This window comes from Sander vitreus, chromosome 18 (assembly GCF_031162955.1).
Source record: "Sander vitreus isolate 19-12246 chromosome 18, sanVit1, whole genome shotgun sequence".
Lineage (NCBI taxonomy): Eukaryota > Metazoa > Chordata > Actinopteri > Perciformes > Percidae > Sander > Sander vitreus.
Genome location: NC_135872.1, coordinates 10,020,172 through 10,032,037, shown reverse-complemented (window position 1 = coordinate 10,032,037; position 11,866 = coordinate 10,020,172). Strand labels below are relative to the sequence as shown.

Here is an 11,866-nt window from a genome sequence, read left to right as displayed (position 1 = left end):
TCCCGTTTTGTGCATTCATTGTGTGCCGTGATTTTTTTTTATTAGGTACATCTCTGTTCCTATTCTCTGTTTTGTCCTAGAGGAGAGTAACTGTCAAGAACACTAAAGAGCAGAATCCCTGGATATACTGCCAGCGGATGAGAAACCCAAGCAAGAGAGAAGGATGGAAGAAAAGGGGAAGGCACTGCTGTTCTGAGAGAGGGGCTTGCAGGAGATGACGAGAGAGGATGACAGACAGAAAGAGTAAGAGACATGGAGAGAGAGAGAGAGAGAGAGAGAGAGAGAGAGAGAGAGAGAGGATAAGATCTCGAGAGATTAAGAGAGACAGAGTTGGAGAGAGACGGACAGAGCAAAAAGCAAAAAGAAAAACGACAAAAAGACGAGGAGATGGACATAAAAAGTGAAGAAGAAAGAAAGAAAAATACTGAAACAAGGTCAGTAGAGAATAGGCGGTGGAGAGTAAGAAAAAGACAAATAACCAGTAACATGGCCAGTAACATGCTTCAATTTCTAGATCACTAACATTGTGCATCAAGTGCAAAAGCCAGGGCCTTGAAGCCCTTACATCAGAGGCCCCAGAGGGCCATTTTTAAATTGACAATTTAATTATGGACCAGCTGACAGTGTGTGTGTGTGTAGTGGGTTCAAATAATGGTTATAATGGCCTTTTATCTAGTTGCAACAGTAATAAGAGATTAAATAGCTATAATGCCAGTAAGCCTTGTTAACAGTAAATAGTAAAATAATAGTACTAAAAACCTGTATAATGTCATCAGAATGATCTCAGATTGGGATTGAGGTTTCACATTTTTAACAGAAGTTTGAGTTGTGAATTTGGGGCATAGAGTTTGAAAGATGTGCATTAACCGGGCAACGTAGGCTTAACAAAATATGCTATTGAGTTGCATTACTGGAAATGTAGGATCCAGTATTTGGATCTTCCTCTGCTGCTTCGATTTGACCATTTATGTGTTAATCTGTCTCGGGTGAGTCCCAACACTTAATTAAACTATGTTTGTACAATTCTACACTGAAGTACCCCTTTAAAAGTGCTTTCAATTTAAATTTTCAAACAATTTATAAATATACAAGGACTCAGATACTAAAAACTGAGATCTTCACACAATATCACAACATAGACAAAACGCAAACAACCAGGACATATATTAAATGCCAAAAGTACACAAAGCTGTGATTGAATTGAACAGCATGGATATAGAGTGTATTTTATCTGCAGTGTAAATGAGGCCAAAGAAACAAACGAGCAGCTAAAAGATGCACAGCCGACACTCTGACATAAGGCCCTGGATCAGCTGGACTTCACCGTTATCTTTATGACAGGAGATCGTCGTAATAAAAGCCTGCAATTGGCGGCTTGTGCAGTTAACTTTAACTGGAGGTTGATGAGGGAGACAATAATATGGCAGCAGATGGGGGAGAGGTGGCGTAATTGATTAAAAGAAATACTAAAATCGATCAGGAGAAGCGGGCGCGTAACGAGACGGAGACAGATGTGCAGGTCAGCACAGCAGAGAGGGAGACAGATGGAGGGGGACACAGAGACACGCACATGCACGCATGCACGCACGCACACACACACACACACACACACACGTATACCATACAAAAAGATGCTCACACATACCAGAACTAACACAAACCCACTCTGCATCTATGCCTTTGTACAGATAGAAATGCATCAAAACACAGAAATGTACAAATGTTACATGAAACAACAAAGAACACACACAGATCTATGCTGTAGGCACATACATCATCAATTAATCATTCAAATGAATGCACACAGAGGCACACACTCATCACACACATTCAGATCCATACAGACACCATACACATGCTGCTCACACATACACACGGATTATGACGGCATGTGGATTCATTTACACATCACTAACGATAAAGAGTCTAAAGAGAAGTTGGTTTCTTTCTATCTTAACTACACCTACATCTTCACATACACAGGAGAAAAACAGTGATGTTGTTACCATAGACTGTTTATATTAATGGACAAAGCATCTGGTTCGGCAAAGTGCTACAAATGAGGAAGTGCCTTAAACCTGCATTCTATCTGAATTCCAGCAGGGGGCGACACGTGCAGTTGCAAAAGGAGGTCGGTTTCTATAGAAGTCTATGAGAAAGTGACCCACTTCTCACTTGATTTATTACCTCAGTAAACATTTTCACAATGAGTTTATGGTCTCAATCGCTAGTTTTAAGTCTTCTGCAATACAGAATGATCATTTTTTTAATTATGGTCTCGTTGATTTTAAAATCGGCGATAAAGCAGCGGGTGTTTTAGGGCGTGGCTATGATGTGATTGCCAGTGAAAGTGTGTAACATAACGTGGCTCCTCCCTCACTCTTCCCTCTCGTCTAAAATCGTCACATCCGCAACCAGGACGGCTGCACCCGTAACGGCAAACTCCACGACTCATAGCAGATCTCTACAAACCAATGGGTGACGTCACATTCTCTTTCCATTAATATTAACAGTCTATGGTCTATGCAGTGTTTCCTACCTGGGAGCCTTTCTTGCTTCCAGGTAAGTTAATGATGAGCGTCTTCCCTCGGATACCACACACAGGTCTGCAACGCACAAACACAGGGGAAAGTTTATGTTAATACAGAGGAAGAAAGTGCAACAAAGTATGCTTGATTATGGTAATACGTATATGCCTCTCCCTCCACCTTAAAGCCTCAATTCAATGTATCACAATGCGCTGCACTTAATCGCAGGTGATAAATTAACTTACCATTTTGTCTAACACGAAAAGGTGGGGTGGTCCTCTTTAACCAACAGAAGGGAGTCGCACTGTACATTGTTTATCTATAAGGCTCTACTGGAATAACTGGCAGTAGTATCACAATTATTATAATGTCAGGTCACGGGACATTTTAACTTTAGCATGTTATGTAGATTGTGTGTTTGTTTATGTTTATACAGTTCATGTTTAATCCTGAGCACCGTGTCTCGATCTTGATCTCAATCAGGCTGCCTGTTCAAATAAAGGATTAAATAAAGGAATTCAATGAAAATTATGTCAATAATAGTATGTGTGCTTTGATTGTGTCGTACATGAGAGCGTGTTTCTGACCTGGAAAGCATGCCTAGTGGTGTGACGTTGAGAGATCCCATCAGCATCGCCAGAGACATCCCTGGAGCCTCGCGCTCTATCACCTCCTTAGTGGCCTGGGGGAGGAGAGATAAAGAGAAGGGTCATTAGTGTGACCATAGTCTAATAAGCAAGTGTCCATCTTAAGTATTTTTTAAACGATTTATTGTGAAGCTGTAGATTTTACTGTACGTTAGTTTCGGGCAGACACTTAGCAGAACTACAAATATTGTCACTGATCCTCCTCCTAAGATCACCATAGTGTTGTTCATTAGAGTTGAGAATGTACTCAAATTTAAATCACAGGACAGGGTCATATAAACAGATTGATGTTGACATTTGATGGACAGCAATTCCTCATGCTTAGAAAAGCTACTATAATAAAATGAACACAGAAAAAAATCCATCCTTCTGTTTCGGGTACTTTAATTTAGTAGTAATCTATTACATGTTATGAGAAAGGTCCTTGTGAGCGAAAGGTCGACGACCAAGTAAACCAATGCAGAGGTGACAAGTGTGTGCGGGAATTTACATCTGACCCAGTCATTTAAAAGAGATTTATTACAAAACATAGAGCAGATGGGAGCAAATGAAAAAAAGTTAAATAGTGTATCTGTGATTTCAGGGAGACACATTTAAATGTACTTTAAGTTTGGAAGTCTTTCCATTTTGCTGCTAGAAAAGAAAACAGAAACTAGAGACTAAAATGATAAAAGGTGTTATTATAGCTTGACTATTTCTGGTATATACTGTATGTTTTAGAAGTGACACTACAAATGTCAATATAAACAATAGAACAACAGGACATTCATTTTTCCATTGGGTCCAGCAGCATGTTACAAAGCGCAAGTGCATTTGTATTGTATCATGACTGTACTGTATTGTATGTTAATGTATTCTACTGTGTTAATAGTAGTGTTTTATGTTGTAACTGTATTTAAGTACCTGGCTGCGAAGACACCTTAATTTCCCTGCGGGGATAAAAAAGTTAACTAACTAAATATGGTTATACAAGTGATATTCTTTAAATATTGTACCTATTTGTTGTGTATTTATGTTGTATGGTGAAAAGACCTTTAACATTTAAGGCATTAAATAAAAAAATATATAGAGTTTTTAAAGACCTGGATACTGATAGTTTTCATTTTGACCGAATGTCCTTTTTGTCACATCTTGAAAGGATGACATTTGTGGCTTTAGCCAAGGCTGTAAAATAATGATTTACAATGACTACAACAATAGAGAAAAACAGTGGAATGTACTTGACCAACAACTAGGGTTGTTGGTTTTCTTACAACACAAGGTTTATTTCAACTGACTGTCATATTGGACTGGTACAACATGAATAAATAAATAAGGACCATGTCTACAGAACAGGATATGTTTTACTGGTTGTACAGTATAAAATAAATAAAGAGAACAGGACAGAGAGAACTTTTCTTTCGCTTCTCTGATTCGTTCCGTTTTGTTGTCTCTGTCAATTTGTCACTTACACTGTCACTCTGTCGAAATATGCACACACGTGGCACGCTCCATAGCGTTTGTCACGTAGTGGACCCGTGAACATGTGCAAGTGGCACGGTAACTGGCCAATGAAATGATGATCATTATAGCGTTTCAAGCGGGTTCTAAATCAAGCACAACTAAGCCACACAGCCAACGGACGGGACGCAACACTCCACAAAATAAACTAAATATTGCATACTTATTGCAACACTTTCGATATATTGCGATAACGATATTGAGTCAATATATCTTGCACCCCTAGATATAATATTGCGCAACGTGATATTGCGATAACGATATTGAGTCGATATATCTTGCACCCCTACCAACAACATCACAGGAAATGATGCCTCATTAAAAAGATCTTGGTAGGTAAAGAGCTGTCAGGCAGATGACCAGGAAATACTGATAATTGTCCAACACTTTTACAACAACCTCCTGAATGCATGTCTTGATTCTAAACATCTGGACTGCCCTTCAAATATTGATTTACAATCCCTTTTGCACAATCCATCTCTGAAGGCTGTCTGAAGGCTGAAAAATCCTTATCTGACCTGTCTCCTCCCCATCCATTACCCCCATTAGCAATCACGATTGAGTTAATCTTTGAAATCAATACAGAAATATGTCTTTTTCTTGGTCGGCCTGTGGAATTAAACCATTTAATGTTGAATAAATCCAAACAGGGTACATATAGTTTCCAGGGATGGTGGTATTGCCAATTTCAAGAACATGTGCAACAAATGCATTTGTTTGTGTGCGAGCGTACATACATTTGTGGGAATGCGGTTGAAGCGGCACTTTCTTGACAGATAGATAGCGGAGAAGATAGCGCACTCTCATCCAGTTGTGTGTTGGGTGCCCTTGAGTTGAGTGACACTTCAAACGCACCATTAGTGAGGGAGAGGGGAGAGAAAAGACTTCAAAGAGATGAGGAGCCACTGATGAGCATCGTGGGCTTGGACTCAGGAGAGGAGAGAGATGGAGGGAGGGGAGAGAGATGAGGAGAAGGGAAAGAGTGTGGGAGGGACTGAGGAGGGGTGTGAGAGAAACAAGAGGGAAGGAGGGAGAGAGAGGGAGGGGTAAGGCTGGATTTATAGCTCATCATACAAAGTCACTGATTGGAAGAAAAGGGAGATGGGTTGATTCAACAGGCATGCATTCGGACAAAGTGTAAAAGACAGACTGTATGTTTCGGGGCGATATGCTTGGGTTATTGCAGAAAAAAAGGATCTTTATCATATGTATGATGAGGGTAAGAGAAGAGTGAGGACTTTGAGCGTATGATATGAAATATGACAAAATATGATCAGAAAAAGGCCTCCACTGGTCAAGTGAGAATGTTTTTAGTTTTTTCTCTCTGCAAGCATGCTACACCCATGTAGAAGGAAGTAGGAACTGCTTTGATTTAGGTAATTACTGAGGTGTTTCATTCACCACCAGTGATATGACCCATTGTATGCATTTTGAAGGAAGGTTTAGTCCTGTTAAATATTGGAGCAGACATTTCCCATAAATCTTTTCTTCTGCCATGGGCTAATCACCAGAATTCAATGTACTTGCATGAGGAAAGCAATCAACCGAGAATACATCCGTTGGACGGCAACTAACGAGAAGAGATTAAGCTCCAACGCCAAATTGTGGGTTTAAATGGGGTGCAGCTTTGATGTCTAACCAAAACAAGAGCAATTTTACTCATGGCAGAGTAAAGTCTGTATGAAACTTTGCTACTTAACACCAAAATACACTGCACACGTACAGAAAAAAACATATGGTCATATGGCGGAGTCTTAAAATGAAGATAACCAGCATGATCTCATACAATTTTGAGAGAAATTTAGATGTGTGGTAGGAATGGACATTATTACTTTACTCATTATTACAGCAATATAGCAGGAGAACAAACTTCAGGCTTCTGCAAACCATTAAAATGTTGATTACAGTAAAGGTAAGTCACTACATTTGAGCTTGTTATATGCCTGCAAAGAGAGTGAAAAAGACAAAACCACCACCTCTGAATCCCCTGTATCCCTGCTGGTTGGTATGTAATGACACATATACAAAATTATTGTATGATCGACAATTGGTCTTTACGGGAAATTCCAAGTTGCAGAAGCACTTAAAATTAAATTGTTAAATTGCACGGAGTGACTAAGAAAAAGACTGATTTCAAAGATGAAATCAATCTTGATTGGTAATGTAGATAGGGAGGACACAGGTCAGATAAGGACTTTCAGACAGTTGCGACATGCTTTGTTAATGGATGCAATGTCAAATACAGCAACATGTTGTACTTACTGTAATGGACAAATAAGGCACATGAAGTTAAAGTAACATTTATATTCCAGAGAGTATACAAAGAGCTCTTTGATTAGAGTAAAGACATGACACGTAATCTGTTACTTCTGTCCTGCTTTCAGCTAAAACAGAATACAGTCATGTGTCTTGTATGGCCTCCAAACTCATAGGGACAGACAGAGAGATATCGTCGTCTCCAGCACACAGGGTTGAATCAGATAGCGGGTATTATCAGTGATTACAGTGTGTACGTGTCTTTCCACTTCCAGGAAGGTTGCTGTCTACCATGATTGATGAGGACCAATGATACTGCTGAGAACCACAGCTCATCCCCTGCCAAATTGCTTGCTTGCATGTGTGTGTGTGTGTGTGTGTGTGTGTGTGTGTGTGTGTGTGTGTGTGTGTGTGTGTGTGTGTGTGTGTGTGTGTGTGTGTGTATGTGTGTGTATGTGTGTGTGTGAGAGAGAGAGAGAGAGAGAGGTTGGCTGAGTACATATATCAGAATAGTATAGCTGTGTAAATCCAGACAATTCCTAATCTAAAGTTATGTGAAACTAGATGTGACCACAACTGCATTAATCCAGTTTGAGAAGCCTGCAATGACAATGTATTTCTTTCATGTAACTTTAAAATAAAAAAGGTCACGTTAATGTACCCTAGAGTTTCCCCTGTTACTGAACTAGTGGGGCAGAAACTAGAAACCAATGAATATTTATTCCTGTTGCTCTGGTCTAAAAACATCTGGCCAAAGGACTACAGTTGAAAATTAGCTGGCTGGCAAACACTGGCACATTTACAGAAATGTTATGTTGTGTGTTGTCCTTTATAAAATAAAAAGTAAGTAAATATGGTATGTAACTTAAACATATTAATTAAAATATAGTACAAAATATGGGGTGATTGTAGTTTTACTACCTAAAAATCTCCACAATAATTTTGGTTAAGATAGAACAGTGTACACAACCTTCATGATCTGAGGTTGAAATATTGAGTTAATCTGATTCTAAGTAGTATAAAAAGTTAATTTGTGAACAATTTGGAAACATGTCAATACAATAAAGAAATAGGAAATCTGAGTGTGTGTTGACCTCTCTCGTAGTTTATTTATTATTCCATCACACCTGCCACCCATTATCTCTTAATGGCTTGTTACATGTGCTACCCATATCTTTTTCATAAAAGTGAATCAATAAGGATCTAACTTCTGCCTCTTTATTTCCCATGTGACCATGGGGCTTATTACACTGTGTGGTAATCAGTGCTGCAACACATGTGTTTAATCAGCAAAAACAGGCTGAGGTTCTCTGAATGAAGCACAGGCAGCAACGAGAGAGATATACCTTTCAACAGCCTTTTCCTCTAAGACACATTTTAGCCATCATACTTCTATTGCAGTTGTATAACATTACTTCCCTCCGCTTGACCTCTTACCAAAACAGCGTCCATATTTCATCCCATGCTGTCCTTGTTGATTCTTATGTAACATGTCTCTGGCTTTATTTTACTCTCAAGCTTCATTATCACAGTTTGCATCCTTATGAAATACTGCAAAAAATAAAACGTGACTTAGGACATTGTTCGCTGTCACTCTTTTGAGCCAGTTCCAACACTAGAATGTGTCATGATGTATTCAACAAACAATGTACGGCGCTACTCTGTATGTCTATATACACTCACCTAAAGGATTATTAGGAACACCATACTAATACCGTGTTTGACCCTATCAATATGGGCCAGCATTTCTAAAGAAGGCTTCCAGCACCTTGTTAAATCAATGACACAAAGAATTAAGGCAGTTCTGAAGGCGAAAGGGATCCCCCACACCATTACACCACCACCACCACCACCAGCCTGCACAGTGGTAACAAGGCATGACGGATCTGTTCTCATTCTGTTTACACCAAATTCTGACTCTACCATCTGAATGTCTCAACAGAAATCGAGACTCATCAGACCAGGCAACATTTTTCCAATCTTCAACTGTCCAATTTTGGTGACCTCGTGCAAATTGTAGCCTAATTTTCCTATTTTTAAGTGGCGATGAGTGGTACCTGGTGGGGTCTTCTGCTGGTGTAGCCCATCTGCTGGTGTAGCTCATCCATCTCAAGGTTGGGCGTGTTGTGGCTTCACAAATGCTTTGCTGCATACCTCGGTTGTAACGAGTGGTTATTTGAGTTAAAGTTGACATTCTATCAGCTTGAATCAGTCGGCCCATTCTCCTCTGACCTCTAGCATCAACAAGGCATTTTCACCCACAGGACTGCAGCATACTGGATGTTTTTCCTTTTTCAGACCATTCTTTGTAAACCCTAGAAATGGTTGTGCGTGAAAATCCCAGTAACTGAGCAGATTGTGAAATACTCAGACCAGCCCGGCTGGCACCAACAACCACGCCACGCTCAAAGTTGCTTAGATCACCTTTCGTTCCCATTCTGAAATTCAGTTTGGAGTTCAGGAGATTGTCTAGACCTGGACGACACCCCTAAATGCATTGAAGCAGCTGCCATGTGATTGGTTGATCAGATAATTGCATTAACGAGAAATCTTACAGGTGTTCATAATAATCTTTTAGGTGAGTGTATAGCTCCAAAAAAAGAAAAACCCCACCTCTGGTGTAACGTCTCTCGGGGCGAAGCCGGTGCCTCCGGTGGTTAGGATAAGGTTAAGTTCCTTTTCATCGCACCAATCCACCAGAGTCTCCTGCTCACACACATACACAAACACACGATTAATTATAATTATGAAAATCATCATTACGGATAAAAAAATGTTATCTATACACAGATAGATTACATACCTTTATTTCGTCTATCTCATCTGGCACTATCTTGTAGGCCGTGATCATACCCCCCAATCTGAGAAAGGAAAAAAGCCATTCATTTACAGATACACTTTTAAAGTATTACATTCCAGACAAAATACTTCATTGATCTCTGTAATAAAAAAAAAAAAAAAAAAACTCTTTTGGCTACCTTTCTACAGGGAGGTCAAAAAGGTCAACTAAGGAACTGTGGACCTTCAGTCAGTGTTTTCTTTAACAACCCAGCAGAAGTGCAGCGCGTAAACTCAGGATGACCAGTTAAAGAAAAGTCTCTCTCTGGTTTATATGCACCATCCTGCTGCCACAAGTGGAGTATCCAAGTGGGTTAGCAGGTAAGAGACCTGGGATATTGTGGGCTCACCTCTATATTTCTCAAAGTAATAAAGCAGATAATACCCCTCAACAAAAGACACAGACATGCACCCAAAAGCTTGTAAATGTGGCGTTTGTCTGACTGAAAAAAATGTCTGTTCTTCAGTTCCTGGTCTCACAGGAAACAACCCTACATCTGTCATTTAAGATAATGCAGGCCTGTGAAAACACTGATGGACAGAAAAGAGAACATATGAGAGAAAAAGTATGAGAGAAATAAAGACAGTTGAGCAAGAGACAGGAAACAGAGTGAGATATTGAGATTTAACAGCAAGTAAGGAAGAGAGAGAGAGAATGCCCTTGAACATCCCTTCCTGAAAGGATTTTCCACAGGACGGCCCACTGAAGAGGGAGCTCTGACAAGGACAGAGCTGCTGCTGCTGCTGAACACCAAGCCATGGCGACCTCCTGTGGCCAGACCAAGTATGACACCCCAAAAAGAACAACCCCAGGCTCAAGGTGAAGGCTCTGCACAGACACCCCTTATGTAACCCTTTTTTTTAAGAAGTGCTATATTTGGGATACTACTGCATCATGTTTCCCCTCCGCGTCAGCCACTTAGACAACATGATACCCTCTCTTTAGACAAATACCCATGAACTCCGTGAACCTTTTTGCATCCACTATTTTTTCTGCCTCTATGATGATTTTATCCACATGGAAACTCTTCACACACTGAGTTAAAAAAAAAAAAAGAAAAGAAGAAATGCTTCACCGTGGAAACACCATTCACCAAATTCATCAACTCTGCTCGGTTTTCAAACTGTGCAATGGAGCAGCAAGAGAGACATGCTAAGCAAGACAACACCAAAATACTGCAGCGAGCATGCATGGAGATGAGGGAAGCGGTCTGGCTCTGACAAAAGAGGCATAAAAGTCAGAAAGAATCATTTAAGAAGTACTTTCTCATGAAACACTGCACATGCAGGGCTACTCGGAGCATCCACACACGCACACACACACACACACACACACACACACACACACATACCCCTGCTGACATTCCTGTGATGGCACGAGTGATTTACTTCTCTTGATGTGTTTGAGAGGGAGGGGGGATTTTGGCATCTCTGTATGTGTATGTGTCTGTGTCTGTGTGTGATTGTGTTCATGCATGTGCATTCGTCCGTTTATGTGTTTGTGTGTGTCTGTGTTACACCTCGGGAGAGTAAAGGAGCTGTCAGGACAAATCACCTCTCTCCCTCTCCTGGGGTTTTTATGCCTCTCTGTTTCAGCCCAAATGAAAATATGCTCAACACAAATAACTAGGGTTCCTTCCCACCGTTTCCTAGGCAACTCCTCCTGCCTGAAGCCTCTAGTTGCTGTGTTGTTCATCGTGAGTGTGTGAGAGTTTGTGTGTGCCGGTGATGTTTGTGTTTTTTTTTGTCACGGGGATGCCATTTCTGTACGAAGACAGCAATATGTTGTTGCCTGGACATTTTTGAATGTGTTGCATGTTCAGGAAATATCTTTGAGGTATGATTTGTGTATTCATGTGTGCATGTCCATGTCAACAAACACAAAATGTATCTATGTATGCAGACATGTTTGTTATACAGTGCATAAGAGCTGCAGTATTTATATACAGTGGTGTGAAAAAAGTGTTTGCCCCCTTCCTCATTTCCTGTTCCTTTGCATGTTTGTCACACTTAAGTGTTTCGAACATCAAACCAATTTAAACAAAAGTCAAGGACAACACAAGTAAACACAAAATGCAATTTGTAAATGAAGGTGTT

General features: G+C 40.2%; 1 protein-coding gene across 1 annotated transcript in view; it reads right to left on the bottom strand.

Moving 5' to 3' along the window:
- Window positions 1–11,866, bottom strand: part of gphnb (gephyrin b) — a 92,571-nt gene that overhangs the window by 42,711 nt on the left and 37,994 nt on the right. The window contains exons 3-6 of the mRNA XM_078274464.1: window positions 9,735–9,792; window positions 9,545–9,637; window positions 3,116–3,210; window positions 2,540–2,606 (exon numbers count right to left, since the gene is read on the bottom strand). Of these exons, the coding sequence (XP_078130590.1) occupies window positions 2,540–2,606; window positions 3,116–3,210; window positions 9,545–9,637; window positions 9,735–9,792 (313 nt within the window). The remainder of the gene's footprint in view (window positions 1–2,539; window positions 2,607–3,115; window positions 3,211–9,544; window positions 9,638–9,734; window positions 9,793–11,866) is intronic.